Here is a 25,990-nt window from a genome sequence, read left to right as displayed (position 1 = left end):
ACAGAAACAGGTCAAGTTAATCTTAATATTTTCTATTTAACCCAATATATACAAAATATTATCATTTCAACAAACCATAAATATGAAAAATTACTAACGAGACATTTTATGTTCTTTTTTTCATAATAAGTGTTCAAAATCTTGCGTGCATTTTACACTCACAGCGCATCGCAATTCACACTCACCACCTCTCATGTGTTCTCCAGTCACGGGTGGCTCCTGGCTGCGCCTCGGATGGCAGCGCCCCAAGCGGGGTTCTCCACCAGGGGTAAATCCTCCCCCAGGGCTCATTTGGCAGTGTGCGCACACATGCGAGGCTGTCAAACCCAGGGAGGGGGTGTGCTACTGGCATCTAGTGGGCAGAGGCCAGGGATGCTGCTAAACATCCCACAGTGCACAGGATGCCCCACAGCAGAGAGTGATCCGGCTTCAAATGTCAAGAGTGGCGAGTTTTGGAAATCCTGCTTCAGAGGGAGCGCCAGTCTGCACTCCTGGGACAACTGGCAGGAGCCCAGGAGCGCGGTGCATGCCAGCACCTAGCGTGCAGCCTGGCGCACAGCAGGTGGCCACCGCCAGTGCTTGGCGTGGGACTGAATGGAAGGCAGGAGGGCCCATGAGGACTCTAAAGGCGCAGCCTCAGCCTCACAGGCATCACACTTCCATCCTCTTCGCCAGCAGGGCGGAGACCCTAAGGGCCACGAACCGGGTAGCGGCATCAACAACAAGGAACCAGTCTCAGGGCAACTGATGTCTCACTTGCTTCAAGATGCTTCTGAAACACCTGCTCGTAAATCCCCGCCAGCTGGACTCAGGACGCAGCTGTCTCCCCACCAGCCCTGGTGTGAGCGTCCTGGAGCAGCCTCGGCCCTTGCACGGGGGGGGGAGGCCTGCAATTCTGGGGACCAAATTCAATGTGGGGGGGGTGGATAGGGCACTCGATTGTGGCTATAGGTCAGTTGCACCCTCTAATGAGCCCATCAGTAGGAAAGCTGATGTTCTGACCCTTTATTTCCTTCCTCACTGGCTCTGAATGCAGGAGTGGGAGAAAGTGGTGTTCTCTACATCCTCCTCCCATCCCCCCACAGGCTCTCCTGTGGGCCGGGTGCTCTCCTGAATCACCATAAAAGCCCCTGGTCAGGAAAGGGGACCCTGCTGTTGCTGCAAAGAGAAGCGTCTCTGTTGACATAGGGACGTTTCTATGACCTACTAGGATTGGGGCTGGAAGTGTTCAGGCAGTTAGATTCAGTCTTAGGTTTCTTGGGCACGTCATCAAATTCAAAGTCCCCTTGAGCTACCAGCTGGCAATTTTACAGCCCAGTAAGAATGGAGGTGAAAATGGGTCTCTTGACCCCAAAGGATGTGACCACCACTGAGGGATGCTGCAGGGTTAGCATCTCACCCCTAGGGGCCTCTCCCGTCTCCCTCAGGCTCTGCCCTGCCTCCTGAGACCTGCACCTGGGCGTTTATTCCATTTTGTCCGAGGCACAGTGGCTCCTCATCTCCCTTGCTGTCCTGGACCTGGGGTGGTGCTGTCACAGGTCCCCCACACCAGGTGCCTCCAAGGCACCAGTGGCTCCTCTTCCCTCCTCAGTCATTTCTGCCAACCAGTGCTCGGTCCTCCTAAATGTCTCTGAGCCTGTCCCCTCCTCCCCACGCCTGCTGTAACTGCCGGGTCCAGCCCACCCTGCTGCCCCTGCACCGCTGCCAAGCTCCCTCTGGTCCTCATCCTTAGGGGTCTCCCCTGCACCCCCGCCTCCACGCTGCCCCCAGCAGTGAGGGGCTTCCATGTATAAAGCACATGGAGCATGCCCCCCATCCTGAATGCTCTTCTGCTGGGTTCTTCCCCACGGCCTTTTAGACGCAGGCTGAGTTTCAACGCCTGGGTGCACATGGCTCTGTGATCGGCCCGGCCAAGGGTGCCCTTCTCGGCCTGTCCCCCACTTCCACACACCCTGTACTCCAGCCTGCTGAACTTCCCCTGGACACACCCGGTCATCCTGCTGCTCTGTGCCCTGGCGTGCGCTGGCCTGCTGGCCCATGTGCTCTTCCTCCCTTGTCCAAATACAACATTGCCATTCATCCTTCAAGACACAGCTCACATGTCCTCACTCCCACAGGCGACCCCTGGGGTCTCGCTCACCCTCCAGCGTTGGGGGTCCTTCCTCTGAGGGCAGTAAAATCCTAACACCTTCTTAATGTTATCTTCTCTGTATCCTGGGGCCCAGTGCCCTTAAATTGAGGAAATGAACACGTGAATGTCTCATTTAATTCTCTAATTATGTCGTGTGCGTGACTCTTGCACCCAAAGTGGACAGACGTCTCCTTGAGAGCAGAACCGTGTGCCCAACTCTGGAGCAGACAGTGCAGTGTGAAGAGCACGTGCTGGGGAGTCAGGCTGCCTGCGTTTAAATCCTGGCCCCACCGCTTCCTAACATGTGACCTTGAGCAAGCCACTTAGCCTCTCTGTGCCTCAGTTTCCTCATCTGGAAAAGGGGGATCCTACCTGTTCTGGATATCAACTGCTGTGTAACAAACTACTTGCAAAATTTTGTGGCTTAAAACAACCATCCTACTGCAGCTCACCATCTCGTGGGTCGGGAATCCGGGCAGGGTGCAGGGGGTGATTCTCCTGCTCCTCGGGGCACTGGGCACTGGTCTGGTCCAGAGGGTGCAGAAGCCTTCACTCGTGCCCCCACCCTTGGCAGGAGGGGCTGGAAGACTGGACTCAACTGGGCCCCCCCAGGCCTCTCTCTCTCTCCATACAATCTCTGAGCCTCTCAGGGGCTCTCTCCAGCATGGTGGTCTCAGCCTCCTTGGACTTCTTCCACGGCAGCTCAGGGCTCCCAGAGTCCAGGCAGAAGCTGCCAGTTCTCTTAAAAGCCATAAGTGCAACAGGCATAGTATCACTTCTGCCCTATTCAACAGTGAAAGCTGTGCCCGGCCAGCCCCGGTTCAAGGGGAGGGGCCACAGCCACCACCCCAGCACCTATGATGGGAAGAGTGTCGGAGAAAGGACAGCCATCTTTACTCTGCCACACCACGCTGCTCACCCCAGGACTGACATGCAGAGTAAAGGAGTTAACTCATAGAAAGTGCTCGACACATGGCTGCCGTTGGTAGCCTACTTCCTGGTCTCTCACGTTCCCAGCAAAGGCCGGGGCACCCGGGAAGCTCCTGGTAAACATTCCGTGTCATAACTCAGTAGAGGAAGAAACACATGGAGAACATTCTAGGTTGAGCTGCACAGAGGGAGCTTCGTGTCCCGACCCCTGATCCACATTCTGGGGACCCACCTGGAGTCCTGAGACTGTGCTGGAAACGGAGTTCTGAGGGAGCCCGGGAGAGACAGCAGAACCAACACAAACCCAACGCACGGTCTCCATGTGCCGAGACCCCCGCCACCAGTCCTCCACCAGCGTCCCCGGAACCCAAAGCCTACGAGGCTCCGGTCCTCGGGAGCCTGAAGCCAGTAAGAAGGGGCCTCTTGGGCTTCCGCTAGGAAGAAGCTCACGGTCTCAACTGTTACCCCATCATCGGTCTCATATGATCCATCTGATTTCTCTGGAGGTCTATGCTGCACCTGTCGTACCACAACCTGAGTCCAATTTCTTTCTCGTTTCTGAAATATACCACCTTAAAAAAAGATACAGTGTTTCCCGTAAGACTTGTAACAAATTACACATAAAACACACACATCATATCTACACACACACACACACACACACACACACCATGCTTTAGTTTGCAAAGTGCTCACCCCCAGCGGTGCCACGGGGGGAGTTACCATCCTACTTCACCGATGAGGAAACCGAGCAGCGGCCTGCTGGTAAATGGTGAACAACCAGCTCTCCAGGGAAGAAAGCCCAGATTTTACATTTGCCCATTTCCATAATGAGAATACTCCCGCCACGCTGATTTCAAGTGCAGAGCTGGGAAGAGAGGTGCACAATTAATGTGCACGAACTGGAAGGACCCGGCTCCAGCACGCTACCAAAACTGCGGCTCAGAGACACACCCACTTTCTGATGGTCGTTAAGAGGCAGGACCATTAAGAGGTCTGGAACTCAGGCGACCTCACCGACCCGAGGGGCTCCTCCTCACCATGGCTGTCCTGGCTGGAGCCGTCTGGTCCCCGTCTGCTCCCTTTCTGTCCAGCTCTGGTTCTTTGCAATGAACAAAAAGACTCTGAAGGTCATTCCAGAGTTCTTACCTATCCTCGATGACTGTCTGCCCCACCTCCCTTTCTTGCGCCCTCCACCTCCCCTGACTTGGAGAGCCACATGCATGAGGACCACGGGAGACAACACCAGGAGAAACCGGGCCCAGCTGAAGGCACTTCGAATGTGGAGTCGACAGCCCGGGGTCAATTCTAGTTCCATCCTTGGGCACAATTTCCTCAGCTGCAAAATGGGGGTCCCGGCACCTGCTTCCTAGGGCTGTGGTGAAGACAAGAGGAACGACTTCTATGAAAGCCCACCCAGTGCCTGGTACACGGCCAGTCTGGTCCAGCGTCTGGTACCTTACGAGTCTGGTCCAGCGCCTGGCACACAGCGAGTCCCTAATAACTGGGGGCTGAAGGCCATGTGAGATTTCATGAGTAAGGCCTGGTTACTGGGGAACTGGGTCTCACCTGGGGACTCCCAGGGCAGCCTTGGACTGGGAACAATGACTACATTAAACAACATCCCAGCGGGGGAAGTTCCGCTGGCGCAAGTTCCCTAGAAATTTCCAATGTAAAAACCAAGGTCATGACAACAATAAGCACAAAAGAAAAATGTACCAGGATCTGGACTGCCGATAAAAGCAGTGTAAACTATTTATTGATTCTCGACAGATAAGGGGAGACGGACACAAAGAGCTACGGAAGACGCCAGCTCCATATTTATGGAACTTTCCAGAAGGTCTCATCTCTGACTGCTTCTTTAAACAGTTTGAGCAGAAAGGAGAAGTTGGTGGGACAGGCATAATAATGTGGCTTCCCGAGAGGCCAGCTCTGCTGCCTGGACACCGAGCAACAAGGACCTTCGCTGGCTAGGGTGAGGCTTTATAATTCCGGTGCTTGGTGCATCCGGGGAGAGGCAAATGAGGAAGAGCACGTGCTGTCTGTGTGGGGCTTTACCCTTCCAAGGCATTTTGTATCCATCTCTTGCCAGGTGGGGTTAGGGGTCCCTTCTCCCAGGAGGCCCAGAGACATTGAGTGACTTGCTTAAGGCCACACAGCAAGTTACTGGGAGAGCCAGCTTAGAACCCAATTCACTGACACCCACCCACAGTTCTGCAGAAGCTCACACTGGCCCTAATGCTGCTCACACTTCCTAGTGGTGAAGCCACCCGGGAAGGCCCAGAGCCAAGCGAATCTCGGAGGCGATCAGAGGTAACAATCGCCTTTCCCCTTTGGGAAAAACCCCCCAAAGCTGAGCCCCCTGGGAACACCTCCTTAGAAGTCCTGAAGGTGGGGTTGTCCTCCCAGAGTTCCGAGGCTCCGCCAGGGAGGCCAAGAGAACCACAACACCTGGCCTGTTTCCTCCACTCCTGACCAATCCACGCAGATACCCGAGCGACCCTTTGAAGAGCAGGACGTGGTCTTACCGTGAGCCTCAACAGATGCTGGCCACACAGATGCATGGATGCACGCACGCGTGAAGAATGAGTGCACGCATGCATGCCGCACCGCTCTCACAATCTCTGCCGGGTTTTAGGGATGTTCACAGATGTTGTCTTTTCTGTTCCTCATAACAGCTTCCTTGGAGGCATCGTGAACCCCATTCGTGGCTCATGAAAGTGAGGCCCGGGAGCAAACAACTTGCTTCAGTCGACAGGGATGGTTAAGCAGGAGAATCGAATGCAAATCCAGGTTTTCTTTTTTTCTTTTCTTTTTCTTTAAAGATTTTATTTTTCCTTTTCTCCCCAAAGCCCCCAGGTACATAGTTGTGATTTTTAGTTGTGGGTCCTTCTAGTTGTGCTATGTGGGACGCTGCCTCAGCATGGCCTGATGAGCGGTGCCATGTCCGCACCCAGATCTGAACTGGTGAAATCCTGGGCCACCGAAGCGGAGTGCGAGAACTTAACCACTCGGCCACGGGGCCGGCCCCACAAATCTGGGTTTTCTAACCCTAAGATCCACGCCAGGATGAAGAGGGGCGGTGAGGGACGGGGAGAGGCACTCAACCTTACGAGTACCTACTGTCTGTCGTTCCAGGAGTCATCACTGTGACCACGAGTGCATTTCACAGGGGAGAGAACCGAGGCTCGGTGAGGCGGAGGATCGAGCATCATCACCAAGATCTTGCCGCTGATGAAGGCACAGGGGTGGGACTCGGATTGGGGTCCACTGGGTTCCACCCTCTCGTCCTTCCAGACCAGCCACCTCTTTCTCAAGCGCGAGGTGTTATTACTCAGCCGACCAGTGGCCGGGTGTTCGTGAACCCCTGCCACACGGCCTGCCCTCTGCTGGGCCACGGGGACCACAGGTGCTGCATGAGACACAAACTCCACCCTCAGGAGCTTCCAGCCAGAGGGAGAAAGACGATGTGCAAATAAGAGACAGACAACGAAGACTGAAGAGACCGGACGGGCCGAGGGGGTGGGGGCACGGGCACAGGCGCAGAGGTAGGATGAGCACCGAGAGTGTGGAGGAGGAGACAAAGGAAGCGGGTGGGCTCCAGATGGGGGTGCAGGATCACTGCTCTTCCTGGGGGCCTCCACCCTGCAATAACCAGGGGAAATGGCCCCGAAAAGGAAGAACAGGCAAGAGACGCACTGTGAAACTTCACCATCCACCTAAGTAGCCAGAGGTCCTGGGTGGGCGGTGGGCATGCTGTCAGTCAGGACGAGCCTTATACATAACAGGTGCCCCCTCCCCTGCTATTTCGGGACAGCCTGGAAAAATAACTCCCGCTCCTTGCTGGCCGATGCCTGACATTCCACCATCGTAATATCAGTACAATAACTTTTATTCCTACTGAGAAGCACACCCTCATGGTTGGGAGCACTACTTTACAGTGGTGTTAGTCTTTCACATGTTAGTATAAATCTGTTTATTGGATAGAGAATTTCCAGAAAGCAGGATTTCCTGGAGGGTGGCAGAGGGAGGAGAAACAGCTGGAAGGAAGGTGGGAGCCCCACATGCAAAAGCTTAGCAAAGATAATCCACACCCAGTGCTCTCCTGTGACAGGAAGCGCAGGAGGTACTGGGGCCCGGACCCGACCCCTGACCCCTCTGTAGTCACCTCCAGAAAAGGAGAGGCTGCGTGAGGCCACCAGCTCTCTGAAGCAGCTGAGTTGGACTGTTTTCCCTTAGACATATTTCCTGAAGCTGCAAAGCCCATGAAGGTGGTGGTCACTGTACACACAGCCTGAGGCCACCCACTCAGGTGCTGGCATGACACCCCCCAGCCCACAAACCCATTTCCTCCCCTTCTCTTGCCTCCGAGGCCCTGTATTCTGGATCTTTCTCCCATCTTTGTCCAAACCCCTCCTGTATCCCATTTCCTCAGGGTAAAACAAACTCCCGGCAGTCTTTGTGTTCACGTTTCAGGGAGCTGGTGTTGCTTCTCTGCCTTCTCACAGGGCCTCACCCATGGAAACGGCTCCCCCTCCCAGGGGCAACGCTGCTCCAGGCCCCCCATTTCCCCCCCCCCCCCGACGCCTTTCTTGGCCTCCTGGCTCCCCAGTCCCAGTTCCCAGGCAGTCATCAAGCCCCTCCCCTTTGGCAGGTTTCTCAACCCCTCCCTCCCCTTCCTCCATCCTGCCCCTGGCACAGTCGGCTGTCCCGTCCGTCACCCACACAGCCAAGCTCTCTGCTAAAGAACCAATCTCATCTGGCCACTTCCTGCTCATAATCTTTTCACACCTTCCCACGATGCCACAAACTAAACCCCTGACCCCTTGGGGGTGGTTGTCAAGGCCGATGGTGGCCTGGCTGAATCCCACCTTCCCAGCCTCATCTTTGATTCTACTCCCCGTCACCTCACCCCCAACACGGCCCACCCTTTCCTGATTCTATTCCCCATCTCTGAGCCTGACGCAGGCTGTGGTCTCAGCTAAACGCACCTTGTCCCTATTTCTCCTCCTCACAATTGCTTTCCATCCTCCAAGGCCCAAGGAGGCCTGGGTTCATCTCCATCAGTCAAAAGCAGCCAATTTTGATGTTCCCAAAGTCCACATCTACATTCTAGCACTTATGACAGTCTGGCTTGTATTTTTGGTTAAGTGTGAGTTCTCTCTCTCCCCACTGATCCAACGTCAGGGGTCACGTCTTACGGAGTCCATCCTAAGTGTCTTCCTTCCATTCAGCACATGGTCAGTAGTATGTAAAGCCTTTGAAATGTCTGACAACACAGAGAAAGCCATAGTAAAATGCTCAAGTGAGAAAAGGAAGGCTATAAATCATATGCGCCACTACGATTCAAAATCTATTAGAAACAACAGCAAGAAACTCACCAAAGTTTTACAATAAAGTTCTTGGAGTTAAATTTTCCGATGATCTATTTTTTTCCTGGGTCAACCCCAAGTTTGGAGGCCAAAAAGGGAATTGCTGATACCAGAAAGCGCCAAACTGTGGTTCGTTTTTAGCCAAACCTCCCTGGGTAATAACCCCCGTGAGACAAGGAGAATGAATCAGCTTCTTAGAGGATTCTCCGGGAGCAGGGCGCCCAGGAAATGAAGGTTTTGAGGTGTGAGCTGCGCGTTACTCCATCCACACAGCCAGTTACAAGTGCCAGTGTGACTGAGGGCTTCTGCACGAGGGCGAGGTGAGAGCGGTTCCCCACAAACGTCTCCATTTCATCGGGGAGACTACACTGTGACGTCAGAGACTCACTCCCATTCCGACATCAGTGCCAGCGTGTGTTGTTTCCCACATCACCAAGCGATTCCCCCACCCCAGCAGAATGTCCTACAGTTCAATTCAGTTCTGAGACTGTCTACCTGGAGATGGCCTCAGATCCCACCAGTTAACGCTCAGCCCCACAAGCCTGGCCCCCACACACACGGCCCCCACTTCAGATGCCAACTGCAAGTCCAGGTTGTGACCTGTGCTTCTGACCAACCGGCTATAGATCAGAGGTTCCAACGACCCCCTCCTTGGGTTTCATTAATTTGTGAGAGCGGCTGACAGAACTCAGAGAGACATTCTACCTACTAGGTTATGGGTTTATTATAAAAGGATACAACTCAGGAACAGCCAGATGGAAGAGATGTACAGGGCAAGGATGTGGGAAGGGACACGGAGCTTTCACTCTCTCTGAGCACTCCTCTCTACCCAACCTCCACATGCTCACCAACCAGCAAGCTCTCAAACACCATCCTTTTGGGTTTTTATGGAGGCGTCATCATATAGGTGTGATGGATCAGATCATTGGCCATTGGTGGTTGATTCAACCCCCAGCCCCTCTCCCCTCCTCTGAGGTTAGGGGGCGGGACTAAAAGTTCCAACCCTCCAATCACACGTTGGTTCCCCTGGCAACCAGCTCCTATCCTAGCTGCTTTCCTTACGTCACCTCATTAACATAACCTCACATGTGGTTGAAAGGGACTGGTTGTGAATATCAAGACACCTTTGTGGCTCTTATCACTTCAGAAACTCCATGCGTTTTGGGAGCTCTGTGCCAGGAATGGGAACAAAGACCAAACACACATTTCTCATTGTAAAGCGCAACGTCACAGTCAGGATGCTGCTGAACGCTCCCCAGGCGCCAGGCGCACCGTCCGAGGTCGGTGCTGCCCGCGTCCACGCATCGACCCTCCAACGGCTGTGCTGCAGAGCTCGGCATTCTGCAGTGGAGGAAACTGAAGCACAGAGACGTGAAGTGACTTGTCCGAGGTCAGAAGGTGACAGGGACAGAATAAAAACCTAGAACTGCCAGGCTTTCCAAAGCTCATGGTCTCAGAAGACGTTTCCACAGACAAGAGTGCAGGACTCCCCACTCTTCGATGCGGCCTCCCTGATACGAGAGCAAGAGCTGGCCTCCACGCCAACCCCGACTTTAATAATAATCATTCCTATCTTTAATGGACTTAGCACATTTTGCTTCAAACACAGGTTAAATCTCATTCTACGATAACGGATCAGTTGGCGGAAAGCTCAAACCCAAGAACGCGATAATGCAAATCTCCGGTGTGGAGCCCAAGGGTATTCTGGGTAACACTCCGACCTCCAGACGTACAGATCTCTGCTGCCCTGGAGGACTCACTTTAGCATCTCCCCTCCTTGGTTTCAGGTCCCTGAGCCCAGTGGTGAGAACCATCCGTGCCAATCAGCACGGCCATTCACCGCATTTGCCTCTGAGGCGGATATGTTCCCAAGGGCATCTACCAGCTGCAGCCACCGGGCCGAGGACCAGGGGCCTGAGAGTGGGGCACCTGCTCAGGGCAGGAAGAAACTCGACTGAGCTGGGCAGGCCGGCTCAGCCCGGGCATAGGGAACAGGCAGGGAGGGACGTGGGGCTGCCCTAGGAACACAGGGCAAGTGGTTCGGACCGAGTGCTGGGCAGTCACTTCCTGCAGGGGCCAGACCACATCACCCGCCACTGTCTCATAGTTCCTCTTCCAGAGGCAGGGCCCACTGGTTTTCTTTTTTTTAGCAGCCAGCAAAAATATGCCATCACATGAATGTGTCACTGTCACCGTCTTCAAGAGTGCAGAATAATGAAAAAGGAGCTAACGTCCCCCAGCCAGGTGGTTAATTTCAGCCATAAAGGGGCAGGGCTGCTGCCGGAAGCTGGCCCAGCCTCTCTCCATCCTGTGTCCTGCTCCCTGGTCCCTGAAGTCCCTGCCCCAATGTCTCTTCTGCTGGTTCTCTGCCCCCACCCTCACCCATCTGGCCTCCGATGGACCGGGATGAGGCTAAGTGGTGACCCAGACACCACGAGGCCTGCTGGTCACCTCAGTGCAGCTCAGAGGAGGACGGCGGATGAGGCAGGTTGTCATGCTTCTTCAAAATAGTCGCTCCCCATCCCTGCCGGTCACATGCCGGCACGAGGATGACACTTCCCATCCCACTGGTGTCTTGCCTGCATCCAACCTGTTTTGGCCAATGAGAAGTGAGGGGAAGGGACACCTGCGGCCTCCGAGCAGAACTTTTCAGAGCCATCCTGGAATTCCGCCGTCTCTCTCTTTCCATCCGCCCCCAGGCGGCTGCTCTTTCAGCCTGGACCGCAGAGTGCTGTTTCTGTAAAGAGCCTCAGCTGACGCGGAGCAGGGAGCGGTCACTCACGTGACAGTGTGAGCACACTCGGTGCACAAGCCTCTGCCCTTAGGGCTGTTTGTTGCCGCAGCGTAACCAGCCTGAGCTGACCGGTTTAGGGTTTTGCAAAGAAACTCCTGACAAAGAACTAGAGGACAAGGCAGGTGCCCAGAAGCACAGAGGTGGTCCAGGGCACTCTTCTTCATTCAAAGCAAACGAGCGGAGCCACAGACGAGGTTGACCACCCACTTTCGGGGGGATCCCCTCGTCTCCTTCCTTTGCCTCAGCTCTGAGTGGGGAACCCCAACAAAAGGCCCCGGTTCCAGGCCCTGGGCCTTTCCCTTGCCCACTTCCTCCTCAGGCTGCCCACCCCTGCGGCCACCACGGCCACAGAAGGACTCAGGGGATTGGTGGCTCCCTCCTCCCAGGAGGGACTAAGAGGCAGGCCCACATGTGCCCCTCTGGGATTCACCCAGAGCCTTGGAACAATATGTGTAGACTACTCGACTCCTCCTTCTGGCTTGAACCCACAGGAGGATTAATAATAATAATAACAACAACATTATTCTAATGGTCTGTTGTGCTCCGGGCACTGGCCTGAGCACTTCAGACACACTGACTCCTTCCAGAACCCTATGAGGAAAGCACTGTTATCATCCCCATATAGAGGCCTAGAGAGGTTAAGTAAGGTGCCAAGGTCACACAGGTGGTAAAAGGCAGAGCTGGGATCCCGACAGAGGCTGCGTGGCTTCCACAGTCTGTGCTCGATCGCTATGCTAGGGAGGAAGGTACCGAACAGGAAGACAGGGCAGAGAGGGAGGAGCAGTGAGTCAAGGAGGCAAAGAAACACACCACCGGGTCCCTTCTTGATGTTGTCTGGGATCGTCCTGGGAGCAGAACTCAGGGGGCTGAGGTCTGGGGAACCGTGCAACAATATAAAGAAAGAGCAAAATAAAACACACACAAATGTATAGACGACATCTGTGTAGTTATAGTGAATGAAACGAATCATGATTAAAGAGTTATGTTCCTCTTTGAGTTTTGAAGGTCTTTTCAGCAAAGCTAAAGCAGTGAATTTTTAAAGGCTTAAAAATGGAAAATGAGGGGCTGGCCTAGTGGCATACTTGTTGGGTTCACACGCTCGGCTTTGGCAGCCCAGGGTTCCCAGGTTTGGATCCTGGACATAGACCTACACACTACTTGTCAAGCCATGCTATGGAGGTGTCCCACATACAAAATAGAGGAAGATCGGTGGAATGTTGGCTCGGGGACAATCTTCCTCAAGCAAAAAGGGGAGGATTGGCAGCAGATGTTAGCTCAGGGCCAATCTTCCTCACGAAAAAAAAAACAAAAGGAAAATAAGACTCTGGGAGGAAGACATGAAACCGGGGAAGTAAGCTGCCTTCATCCCCAAGTGCCCTGCTTTGTCACTTGGGATCCTACTCAGGAATGAGATATACAGCCAGACATGAAGTCCTGGTTCCATGGGGTAGGCCCTGAGCATGCTTTCTGACCAAGCTCCTAAAGGCCAGGGTGGGGCAGGGGGGTGTAACTGGTTGGTTGGAAAGATGTAGAAGTGATCACCCTGGAGACTGGGGCAGGAGGGAGGGGACAGAAGCAAAGGGGCAGAGGAGAAAAGCAGAACTTCCCGACATTCTGTAGGCCCAGCCTGAGTCCCTTTTCCTCCAAGAAGCTTTCCCACTGAGCCTGCCCTTGAACCACGCTCCCTCCTTGGGCTTCTGGAACACAGACTGACGTGTCACGTGCTCAGCACAGCACTACTCCCCACTTCAGCTACCTTCCCGATGTTGGTGTTGAGATCCAAGAGCATGGCTGGCTCCTGGGTTTCTAAAGGATCGCAGGTAACCAGCATCTGGGCAGCCAAGTCCCGGAAAGCCTGGTTCCCCCAAGAAGAATTAGGAGGACACAAGCCCCGTTAAGTCCATAAGCAGGCAGGCTTACGGCCATCTCTCCCACGAGGCTGTAAGTGCACCCAGGGTCTGTGCAGCCCCCGCCCCCGAGACAACTTCACCCCTTCTGCAGTCATCAGAGGCGCCATATATTTGGTCTGGGGAAACTACAGCACTCCCCATCCTCTTTGAGATGCCGATACTTTCCTCCCTGAAGACGCTGCAGGAAAGGGCTCATGAAGGCTTGCTATATAAATTCACAATCCCACACACGCCATTCACCTTACCCAGTGAGCAGACTCCTAGCAGTTCACCCATATCCAGGCCCTCTGCTTCTTCCTGGACACAGGTCTGGACCACATTTCCCAGGCTCCCTTGCAGTTAGGTTTGGTCACGTGACCGAGGTCTAGCCAATGGAATGTGAACATGCGTGACACACCCCCTTCCAGGCCTTGCTGGTAAGACCCGCCCCCAAGCCTGCTCCAAGCTCTTTCCTCTTCCAGCCTATTGGCACAATGTCAACGGTAGGGAGCTGGAGGCTGCGAACACAAGGTGGCAAGGCCTCCGTCAGGGCAGGTCCCTGAATGAGCCTCCCCCACTGACCGTGAATCCTGAATGCGAGCGGGGAACTAGCCTCTTCTGGGTTTAAGGCATTAGCGTTTGCAGCAGCTGAGTGATCTTCCCGCTCACTTGTCCTCTACAGCCTGACTCCATCTGACCGTCCCGTTGTGGTGGTCACTCGCTTACTGTCTCCTCCCTTCACCCGACGCAAGCAAGAGAGACAGGGACTGCAACTGCTTCCCTGCTGTGTCTCCAACACAGCACAGAGCCTGACGCAGAGCAGACACTCAGGAACTACCTGTTGAAGACGCGACCGAGGGGATTGTGTTTTTCCTATTCTTCCTGAGTCTGGGTCCCTGGAAAGGCTCCCCTACGCAAGAACAGGAACCTGCCTCTGCTTTCACTTTCGTGTGCCCCTCTAGAGATAGAACATGAGCCTTTAATTGAACTAATACACTCGCCCTTTGGGACCCAGCCTGTGTTCCCTCCTCTTTGCACCCTCCCGAATCCTTCCCACCATGGTCTGCATCCTCTGTGCCCCTGGGCCAGGGGTCCCTTTGCAGTCACACCTGTCACACTGCACAGCAACTGGTGATGGCTGTGCCTCTCCCATCCACCATGTCCCCCATCCTCCAACTAGACTGGGAGACCCCTGATGCCAGGATGCTGTCTTATTCATCTTTGCGTCTTCCCAGTGTCGGGCACAAGTGTCTCTTGAGAAGCAGGCACTCCAAAATATTTAACAAATATTTTAAGAATATTTATTATATTTATATAATATTTAATTATGCAAAGATATAATTATATAAATATAACTATATTATATATTTATAAAATACTTAATAAATATTTTATCTTCCTTTTTTTTTTCCTCCCCAAAGCCCCAGTACTTAGTTGTATATGCTAGTTGTTAGTTCTTCTATGTGGGACGCTGCCACAGCATGGCTTGATGAGCAGTGCTAGGTCCACGCCCAGGATCTGAACCAGTGAACCCCAGGCCGCCGAAGCGGAGCATGCAAACTTAACCACTCGGCCATGGGGCCGGCCCCCTACCTTCTTTAACTGTTGTCACTCTGCTGCTAACCAAGAGTAGAAAGTTTGCTCCTCTGGATTGATTTATACGAGGACCTAAGCCAATACTTGGAATAGTCTTACAGATGCTCCTAACAAGCTTCTTGGATCTTAATACCTGGCATGGTCCATGAGAGGAGGGGGGAGCCCAAACCCTTTCAGTGCATATCAGTACAAACCCACCCTAGACCCAGGGCCCCAAAACATGTTTCCACTGAGGCCCAAGCCTGCTCCTGGCAGCCCTGTGCACACACAGAACTTTTGTCTTTCAAAGGGTGTGGCCATTTAAGCCTCACAAAGGCTCTGTGATACAGGCAGGAAGTGACTATTATGTCCATTTAACAGATGAGAAAACTGGGGCTCAAAGAGGTTAAGCGACTTGTCCAAGATCATGGTTTGAGCGTGTGCTGAGCTGTCGCTAGGACCCAGGGGCCCAGACAGTTCCTCTCCGTTTCTTCCCTTTCTCCAGCCTGCGCTAACAAGGGGAAACTTCGCAGCGGCCACAAGCAAGCAGAGCCAAGAAGCCACGACATGGGCGAGCGGAAACTCACATGGCCTTTGAGTGATAAACTGAGTTTAAAACAAGCCTGACCAAACGACTTCAGCAGACTGAGAGCTTTCCCCCTTCTTCTAAATTTAAACCCCTCCAGCCCGAGAGGCGCATCTGTGGTTACAGGGTGTAGCATCTGCTACTGCTGTGTGGTCAGAGGCCAGCACAGGAAGACGGGTACTTACTCGATTTTTCTTCTTTAATGGTGTATTCGAGTACCTCGGATGAGCTCTCGTTCGGGGAAGGGAAGTGGACACAGAGCACCAGCTGCTTCGAGCTGCTGTCCCGGCGGACCAGGAACGTCTGCAATGGAAGAAGCGGGGGAGTCCGTGAATCAAAGATTTGGGTGGAGGTTAGAAGGACAACAGTGAGATGGAAGTCATCTGGAATGTTCCAGAAACAAGGAGGCAGGTAGGGGGCAGTGAAGCATCTCTCAGGAGAACTGGGGGTTCTGCCCCAAGAGCCATGTGTCACCTGGCCCATGTCCTCTGACTCCTTGAGCCTCAATTTCTCACTTGCTCATTGACGGGGGTCAATTAAATCAATGTTTATGAAAGAATTCTGTGCTACAGACACGGAGTTTGGCAGAGAATATTTAACATGGAGATTCCTGTGTCCCCCCTCCCAAGATGCTGGTCCGGTGTGTGGGGGAGAGTGTCCAGAATCGGCTGATTCTGATACAGGTGGTGGTCCAGGGTCCAAACTTAGACAAACTCTAATGTACAGGAGTGAGGCTGAATTTCAACTCACAGCCCGGCACGCACGCTCTGGGGGAGGCTGCTGGAAACAATCACAGACATTAGTCAATTCACACTTTTTTTTCCCATGGAAATAAAAACAGCTAATAACAATACAGAGCTTTCTCTGTGACGGGAAATGTTACGAATACTTTGCATATATATTGCACTTGCTCCATCCTCTCGACAACCCGATGACGCGAGCTTTGTTGATGAAGAAACCCTCCCTGTACCACAAGTCCCGCCCGGTGAGGCACGTCGCGTCCTTTCTCCTCGTGTGGATTTATTCGAGTCTGAGCAACCATGCCTCTGGGCCCGAGGGTGTATCTGCGTTCCAGTAACCAAGCATGACCCAAAGTCTAAAGCAGAGCTGCATGTCCACAGGCACGTCCCCTCTACTTCTGCTCTGGGCCGTGGTTCCGCTCAGCACGAGGGACTGTGCCTGCAAAGTTCTGCACCGGTCGCACCCCACAGCGCCCCAGGGGCAGTGCCCTCCCACCGCCATCATGGGGAGGGGGGCCCTGCTTCCTCCCACAAACTTTGTTTTCAAACTGTCCTTTTTAGTCTCTGCTGGCCCCACCCCAGTTCATCCCTCCTTCCAGGTGATGACAGACCCTTCTGGAATCTCCCAGCCTCCTGGGGCACAGCTTCCCCTGGGGGAGGAGGAAGGGTGTCCCTCAGCCGGGGAAGGACACGCCTTCCTTTCCTGAAAGAGGACTTGGCCGCGGTGTCCCCCCCCAACCCTCTCCCCCTCATCTCCGCCCCGGGGTCTAGGCCTCTCCCACTCAGGCCCCAAGCACCCAGGCTGGAGTTTGAATGACCAGGAGTCCAGACCAAGATGCTGAGGGAAGGCTGGGGACCAGGGCCTCTGGGACATCCCAAGGATGTGGCCCCAAGCATGAGGCTCTGGAGGAGCAAAAAGATGGCATTGTCCCTTTGCCCACCCAGGCACACTGCCCTCCCTCCCCTTTGGTGATGCTCCAAATTCTCTGCCATTGTTATTGATTACTATTATTATCACCATATTGCTATGCTGTTAGAATGGCTAATATCATCATTGTTAATATAACACTATAATGACATCGTTATTATTGATCAGTAGCAGCTAACCATATTGCCTCCCTAGTCCACCCAAGCCTTCACCCGGGTTCATGAGATCCCGTGATCTTACTTAATTCTGTTATTAAGGTGATGGGGGGGGGGTGCTATAATTATCCCCATTTCATAGATGAGGAAACTGAGGCAGAGAGGCAAGTAATGCCCAGGACCACGAGCCTGGTAAGTGCTGGAGCTGGGATTTGAGCTCAGGCCCCTCAACTCTAGACCCTGATCCTGAGCACGCAATTACCCCTGGACCTGGCCAGAGAGGGTGGGTCCCTTGCTCTGTGTGAGAGTGTGTGTCCCTCTGGAAGCAGCGACACAATGAACCTATTAGTCATTGAGCTGCATTTGGAAATGAGTTTCCCAGCTGCCGTCCCGGAGCTGGAGAGTGGAGAGAGCATGAGAACCCGGAGTGGATGCAGGGGGACGGGAGGGAGGCGGAAACGGGAGGCAGGCGGGATGCTGGCTGCACACCGCCCCGGCCCCCCGGAAGGCAGCCCTCCCTAGGGGACCCAGCAGGAGGTCGGTTCACCTCTGGAGGCCTCCTGCGCCCCTTCCATCAGCTCAGATGGGACACCTGGGCTCCCGGCAGAGCCCCGCCCAGCTCTGAGCTGCAGCATCGCTGAGCTGATGAGTTCACCTGAACCTCGCCTGACCCCAGGAACTCACTGTCTTTCAAAGGAAAGAGGCCACTTGGCGTCTTCTTCAGAATTCTTCCTGCCTACCAGGCCAGGGGGAACCAGCAGCGTGTGAGGGAATGTGACTGTGTGTGTGAGAGAAAGAGAGAATGGCGTGTGGGTGAGTGTGGCATAATAAAAAATACATCTGGTCTTTGCCCCCAGTTCCCGGCACAGAGCTTCAAAAACCCTTGGAATTTCCTGAGTGACAGGAATGTATTGTGTTATGCACCAAGAGCCACTTTTGACCACACCTGAGTTTATGCTAACAGGTGACTCATTGTGGCTCTCAGTTTCAAAGCGGGGGCTGGCCACAGAAAGACCACCATGTGATTAGAGGGCTGGAACTTGTGGCCCCACCCCCAACCTCGGGGGAGGGGAGAGGGACCCGGGGTGGAGTTCAAGCAGGTGGCCAATGATGTCCTCACTCACGCCCGAGAAAGGAAACTCAGTCGGACCCCTGGACGCTGAAGCTTAGTGGGGCTCCCTGGTTGGTGAACACACTGCCCTGCGGGAGGGCGAGGGGCCCAGATTCCACCAGGAGCGGGTGTGGGAGCTCTGCATCCCCTCCCCCTGACCTCACCCCTCTGCGCCCTTCATTCAGCTGCTCTTGAGTTGAATCCTTGATAATAAAACGGTCATCTGAAGTCCAGTAGGGTGCCCTCGGGGAGCCTTCTGAGTCATTCTAGCGGATTATCAAACCTGAAGGGGGGTCATGTCTGTACCGAGTCAGACAGAAGTGTAGGTCGCCCAGGGACCCCGACTTGGGTCTGGCACCTGCAGTGAGGGCAGTCTTGTTGGGGACCTGCCCTTTAACTTGTGGGGTCTGCACTCACTCCAGGCAGTCAGTGCCAGAACTCAATTGTGGGACACCCAGGTGGTGTCAGAGAGTTGCTGTGGAGCGTCGTGAGTGGGCACGTGTGAGTGTGGGGGGGTGGTGAGTGTGGCCCCCAGGGCCTCCCTGCTAGAGCCTGGGGGAGCAGAGCATGGGGAGAGGCCGGAGCCAGTGGTGCCCCTGGGCAGGCCGACAGAGCAAACCTGGACCCTCGACCCCAAGCCAGGGCAAGAGCCGGGGCCGGTGCCCTCCTGAGCCGAAACCAGACTGGCGGTGTCCTTGTCAGGCAAGTGCTTTCTTTACACACGTGGTGCATGTGTGGGGGACACATGCCCAGGTCACCTGTTCAGAGCGCGTGCATACGGCAGAATGCCCTTCTCCATCCCCGAGTGTCAGGAAGGAGCTGGAGTTTTTCAAACTGTGGGTCATGACCCATCAGTGAAAACGCCACCGACCTTTTTTTTTTTTCCACATAAAATACAAGAGAACAAAATAGAAGATAATAAGGATGCCTATAATAAGGATGGACTTTTTGTAAGAGAGACCTACAGAGGGCCAGGGCCACAGCAGAATGCATATTTCTTACTCTAATGATGGTCACCTCCTTCCTTGAGTGTCTTTGACCGCCCCAGATCTCTCCCTAGGGTGACTGCAATGACAAGCCACAGCTGCCAGCCTCCACTGGACCGCCCTTGACGCTGCCCTGCATGCTAATTGGCTCTTTCACACCCAACACAGAACTGTTTCTAGATTTCTCCGCTTTGCTGAGACCTTGACAGTGTTCTCCACCCTCCACTGATAGAAAGAAAGATGACAGGAGCTCCTCCAGCTGGGAGGCAAGTCACGATCTGTCACAATCTGTATTTCCTCCTGGACTCCCACAGGGTCCTGAGCAGCCAGTTACGAGCTCTGTGACCCTGGGTAATTCCGTGCCTTCTCTGAGCCTCGGCGTTCTTTTCTGTAAATGGGGCTAACACCTATGACCACCCAGCAGAAACGAAACCACAGCCCTGCCTCTCAGTGTTTGAAGAAGTAACTGCGCAGTTGATCCCGGAGGCGCCCAACGGTACCCGGGATGAGTGGGTCTCCACAGAGGCTCACTAAGGATTAACGCTCCGTTGGCTCCACGTCCTCCCCCATGGCTGGTTTTTGTTCTTCAGTCTCCCAGCCTCAGGCTCCATCTAGAAATTAAAGGTGATTTCCTCGAGAGAGCGGTTCAGTCGATAGGAAGGAGCCAGAAGTTAAAATGGCGGCTAACGTCTGTACTCTGGGCCAGGTACCTTACATGTGGCATCACCCGGTTGTCCCCACAGCCCTGGAAGGAGGGGCTAGGACTAGTCCCTTGGATGGATGGAGACTCGGGTCACAGAGAGGTTAAATAAACCGGAGGCCACGCAGAGGGGAAGTGCAGCAGCCGGACTCACACCAGGTGCCACCAAGAGCATCTCGCTTATCTGGTGCCATCTTGTCTGTGTTATCTACTCACCAAGGGGCAGGGATGTGGAGAGGGGTGGAAAGTCCCCCAGGCTGGCTTCCCACAGGTCCCCCATTCTGAACGTCCAACACCCACCCTTTCAGCAGGGCCACAAAGCCTCACATAGTACTTCCTTCTGCCATGGCCAAGTCCTGGGGCTCTTTTTTTTTTTTTTTTTTTTTTTCTGCTTTATCTCCCCAAACCCCTCCACCCCATACACAGTTGTATATCTTAGTTGCAGGTCCTTCTAGTTGTGGGTTGTGGGATGCCGCCTCAACGTGGCCTGACGAGCGGTGCCATGTCTGAGCCCAGGATCCAAACCCTGGGCCACCGCAGCAGAGTGCACGAACTTAACCACTCGGCCAAGGAGCCAGCCCCAGGGGGCTCTTATCTGAAAACCAAGATAAGGCTCTAGGGGGGTTGGGGGTGGAGGAGGCTGTGAGTGGTGGGGGCGGGGCAGGGAGGGAGGCTAGGGGAGTCCTCTGACCCTTCCTGCCTGGAGTGCAGGTGGGAGGGGGCACTGACAGGTGCCTGCTGTGGGCAGAACCCCCAGCAGTGGTCTGCCTTGGCCACTGTCTTTGGGAATAAGAAGGTCTGTTCCACGTTCCCCTTTGGGGAGGTTCAGCTGCTGAGCTAGTCACAGGCCCCTTCTGGGAGGTATTCAGTCAGCATCTCAAAAACAGTGTCACTGTACAGCAAACTGCGGGAAAAAATGCAGAGTAGTGACTCCTGCAGAGCATTCTAGATTATGGCGAATCTCCTGCACTGAATCTGGCAGAGTTCCACCAGAGTCAGAGCCCGGCGGAGGACCACCTGCGTGAGCTGTCTGGGTACCCCTCGCCCCCCATCCTCCCCGGGGGTCCACTGGTTATACTCTAAGGAGATGCTGCCCACAATGTTGCTGCGGGTGAGCACACAGGGGCTAGAGAGCTGGATGGGCCCCCCGGGCTCCTCCAACACCCTCCGAGGGATCCATGTGCCAATCTGCCAAGACCTTACTTCTCTTTCTACCCTCTGCAGCCAGCTTTTTAGAGATGCAGAGGGACTCGAACCCCAGCTCTGCTACTCACTAGCTGTGGGTCCACGGGCAAGTTACTTTCCTCCTCTGGGTCTCAATTTCCTCATCTGAGCGTGAGGATCATCATATCCATCTTTCGAGGTTGCTGTGAGAACTGCTGATCATGCATCTAAAATGTCTGGCACAGAGTATGCACTGAATAAAGAATAATAACAATACTTATTGTAGGCTGCTACCATTTACTGAGCACTAAACCACGTGCTAAGATTTTTATATGCATAATCTCAATTGATAAACAAATGATAGTTATTAATAAGATTGTTATTACGTATCTTTTTTTGCTTACAGCTGGACCAAACAGAGAGGAAGAAGGACTGAAGACCATTCGCCTACGTGATGGGTCAAAAATAGCCACGAACTCCTTGCAGCTCTTCCATCAAGAGATGGAGTCTACTTCCTGCACCTGGAAGGGTGGCCTTAGGACCTGATTTTCAAAAGAAAGCAGAAACGACAAGGTGGAATTCTGAGCGTGGGCCTTAAGGGACGTATCAGCGTCCACGCTCGCCCTTTGGACCACAGCTGTCACGTGAAGGAGCCCCAGTGAGCCTGCTGGAGTCGTGGGGCCCGGCCAACAGCCGGCACCAACTGCCAGATATTGAGTGAGGCCAGCTCAGGCCAGCCAGCTCGAGTCAAGCTGCCAGGTGACTGCAGCTACATGACGGACCCCAGGGAGACCAGCAGAAGAACCACTCAGCGGAACCCAGCCCAAACCGCTGACCCGCAGAACCGTGAGCCAATCAGAGGTGACCGTCTCAAGCCGCTGGGTTTTGAAGTGGTTTGTTATGATACAGCTGGTATGCGGACAAGGGCCTCATCCTTTGGGTGCCCCCCTTCTTTCTTCCTTCTAGGAAGCGCTGCTGGAGGGCCTCCAGGATGATGTGCCCGGCTCCTCACTCTACAGCCAAAGAAACCAAGGGCCAGAGATGCAAAAAGACCTCCTGAGGTCACCGTGCTTGTGAGAGGCAGAGCCAGGACAAGGATGCAAGGCCAGGGAGCTTCAGGCCAGGGTTGTGGCCACTATGGTTACATGTCCTCCAACCAACCAGCCCGCTGAGTGTCAAACGAGCATGTGCTCTCTGCCAGGCACCAGGCCAGAGGCTGCAGAAACTTCGCAGCATCTCCCTCCCCGGGGTGTGGGAGATTTTACACATCATACAGATGAGAAAACAGTGTGTGGAGAGGCCTGGTTAACAGAGAGGGGAAGCGAAAGTGCAGAGCATTGAGCCCGGGGGCCCTTCCACGGAAGACGCCAGCCCCCAGGCTCTGGAGCCAGACTCTAGTTCAGCCCTGAGCTGGCCACTCCCGGCTGTAGGAGCTCACTAGGGCTGCTGCTTCCTCTGCAAAATGGGATCCGAACAGTTCCTGCCCGGGACAGTCACGATGAGTTAGCTCCCTGAGAAACACTCCCCTCCCTTTCCTTGCTAACTGACGCCAGTTCTGATGTGGCTGCAGTGTATCCTGCCTCAAGAGATTAATTATGTTTGGTCAAAGCCAATCATGGCTATTCTGCTCCCCTTTGCCATTCACCCCCTTTCTCAGCCTCCCTTCCATTTAGGGATAGCCAGGAAGGCATCTGGAAAAAACATTTGTTCCCTGACAAAAAATCTGAGCCTAGGAGGAGAAAGACTTTTGCCTGGGACCTCCTGCCTTTAAATGGGTGAGATGGCTGGAGCTGCAGCCACCATACTGTAACCACGAGGTGACAAACCTGAGGACAAAAAGCCAACACCTTGAAGATGAGGAAACAGACAGGTGGAAAGAACCCAAAGACATCACTGAGCTGCCAAACCAGCCCTGGACCCCAAGCTCCAGATTTCTCATTGGGTAAACAATAGTAGCCTCATAGCTGAAGCTACCCTAGGCTGGGTTTGTTGTTACTTGAAGCTGAAAGCATTCCCAGCTGACCCAGTGCCTCAAAGGAGCGTTGGAAGAATTGTACAGGTGACTTCAATGGAGGGGCTTCTATTTATTAAGCACTCAGTATATGGCGCCTCCTTTCCCCCGTGCCCCTCTCCCTGCCTCAGAGCCCTGAGGGCAAACTGCACAGGGGCAGAATTCCTATCCTCAACTGTTCATGATGCTCCATGAGTGAGAAAGGTGACGTGGCGGGGCACCACCCACCCTGGACGAGGGCAGGCACCCCCCGAGCAGCTCCAGACTTCAGGCCTCAGCTCTGAGTGAAAGGATGAGCTCAAGGTGAGCAGTGAGGGAACATGAGGTGACAAGGCACTGGGGCCTCCTCTGTCCACCTCCAGGACCCTCGCCTTTGGGCTGGCCGGGTTATCACGAATGGAGCAGCTTCAGACTCATGCCCACCACAGGACCCTCCCTGGGCCGCCTCTCCTGAATGCCTTCCCGGATTAACCAGGCCACCAGCAAACCCTGCTGTGCCCCCGCATCCTCGCACAACCCCTCTCCTCTGTGGGAACAGGCATCGTCTGGTGCCTCACTGAGCAGACATCTGAGTCAGCCCACTCCTTCTGTTCCCTCTTTTTTCCCCGTTTCCACCAGCTCCCCCTGCACCAGCTTAGGAACTCGCAGAAAGCAAACCGATGGGTGGCAGGCTCACTCTGAGGTCTGATTTTCCTTGAAGAGCTAGGACTACTCCCCCTCCCCAATCTCCCAAAATAACAGTGGGGTAGTGGTCAGAGCACTGGGCTGCGAGGCAGGACACTTGGTGTCCTTCCTAATTCTGACATTGGTTTGCTGTGACCTTTGGCAAGTCACTTCCCCTCTCTGAGCTGGCTTTTCCATTCTAGTCAGGCAGGGGGTCTGAAGGGCCCCAGGACTCCTTCCTTCTAGAAGATACTCTCCCAGCATGCGTGCCCTGGGGTCTTTCCCAGATCCTAAGAGGCTTGCACAAGAGTTGGCTTCGCGGATGCATTCCTGCAATCCTGGAGTTGGAACAGCCCGTGTGGGAGCCCCTCCCTGTCTACCTTCGGCTGGCGTGGGTTTGGAAAGACCAACTGATTTCAGGAACAGCTGGGAGAGAACTACGCAGCCACTGCACTCCCCTCCTCCTCGCCAAATAAATACATAAGAACCCAAAGCTAAATACACTATAAATGGTTTTGTTTTTACTATCCATTTTTGGCCCGGACAATCCAGAGCTGTCTGCTTTTCCACTTTTGTTATTTTAGGACTATTTTCCAGTTGCTTGGGGAAATTTTCCAATCATGCCCATTGGGGCAGGAACAGAAGTGGCTGGTTCTTCCCGGAGGCCACGAGCGCAGGGGCTGCGGTGCCTGTGGAGGCCGGGGGTCCAGCGGCCGGAGCCCACTCTGGACGCAGGTGGCCCACCTTTGCCATTGCTGATAAGGAAGTTGTAGCCCGGCGTGGAGTGGAGCTTCTCAGTCCTGGCTGCACAGCAGCATCACCTGGGGAGCTTTCAAAACCTGCTGATGCCTGAGCCCCACTCCACACCAAGGAAATCAGCATTTCTGGGGATGAGGCCAAGAAATGATGGTTTTTTTAAAGCCTTCAAAGGCAGTCAGTTGGTGGGTTCGAATCGTGCTCCACCACTTGGTAGCCGTATTATTCGGGAAAGGCTCCTGACCATTAGAGTTGTTTCTTCACTTACAAAATAAAGAGCCTAGGGCCGGCCCGGTGGCACAGCAGTTAAGTTCGTGCACTCCGCTTCAGCGGCCCGGGGTTCGTAGGTTTGGATCCTGGGCATGTACCTAGCACCGTTCCTCAAGCCATGCTGAGGTGGCATCCCACGTGTAAAGCAGAGGAAGATGAGCATGGGTGTTAGCTCACGGCCAATCTTCCTCAGCAAAAAGAGGAAGATTGGTGGCAGATGTTAGCTCAGGGCCAATGTTCCTCACAAAAAAAACCCCCACCTTTTGGCCTAGAAGCAATGACACTTCAGTACCAATGAACACACACGGCACCCAGATCTTGGTTTCTAATATTATTCTCCAATAAAAGGAACAAGGGCTCCGTGGAGAAATGACTGATTCTAGGATGAGGGCAAGAAATATACAAGACCATCTGGAGCATCTTGTAGCGTAAGAAAGCAAGGAAGTGCTCCAAAAAACAAACAAACAAAGGAAACACACACAGTGACGGGAGTGTGTCCAAGGGACACCGGAACCAGCTGAAAAAGCTCCCGATGGCCCAAGGTGGAATAATTGAAGAAATTAATTGTGCTAGCATTGGACCACAAGCAAGGCAGAAAATAAATATCCATGAGTCTATAGCGATATAAACGAGTGATTGAATAAATAAGTAAATGGGGGAGAAGAGAGAGAACTCTTGTGCAGAATAAGTGCCAATAATTTACACAGACACTCAAACAAGGAGGTGGAGCACAGCCCCCCACTCCCCAGGGCTGGGCTGTGCAGACTGACTTGCTTCCAAGGAGGACAGTGCGGAAGGGGGAGGAGGGAGTAACCTTGCGGGGGTGAACCCTGACAAGCGCACCCTCAGCCAGGTGATCAAGGTCAACGTCCACAGCGCTAAGTCGTGTTGACAGCATGTACCTTTGACGTGGTGCGATGAGAATGGCACTTTACCCTCGGTCTTCCTCCCCCAAACCCACGACCCCAGTCTCACCACCCGAAAAAACCCCACTGAGGGGTATCCTACAAAATACCTGACCAGGACACCGCACAACCGGCAAGGTCGTTAAAAACAAAGTAAGTCTGTGAAACTGTCACTGCCAGGAGGAGGATAAAGAGGCATGACGACCACACGTGACGCGGTCCCCTGGATGGGATCCTGCAACAGGAACAGGACATGAGGTGAAAGCTGAGGAAATCGGAACAAACCGCTGGCTTTAGTTGATATTAATGTATCAATATTGGTTC

General features: G+C 53.9%; 1 protein-coding gene across 1 annotated transcript in view; it reads right to left on the bottom strand.

Annotated features, from left to right (window-relative positions):
- Positions 1-25,990, bottom strand: part of RIN3 (Ras and Rab interactor 3) — a 123,266-nt gene that overhangs the window by 57,690 nt on the left and 39,586 nt on the right. The window contains exon 3 of the mRNA XM_044774237.2: positions 15,463-15,580. Coding sequence (XP_044630172.2) covers positions 15,463-15,580 — 118 coding nt within the window. The remainder of the gene's footprint in view (positions 1-15,462; positions 15,581-25,990) is intronic.

Source organism: Equus asinus, chromosome 7 (genome assembly GCF_041296235.1).
Source record: "Equus asinus isolate D_3611 breed Donkey chromosome 7, EquAss-T2T_v2, whole genome shotgun sequence".
Classification (NCBI taxonomy): Eukaryota; Metazoa; Chordata; class Mammalia; order Perissodactyla; family Equidae; genus Equus; species Equus asinus.
This window is presented reverse-complemented; position numbering and strand designations above follow the sequence as displayed.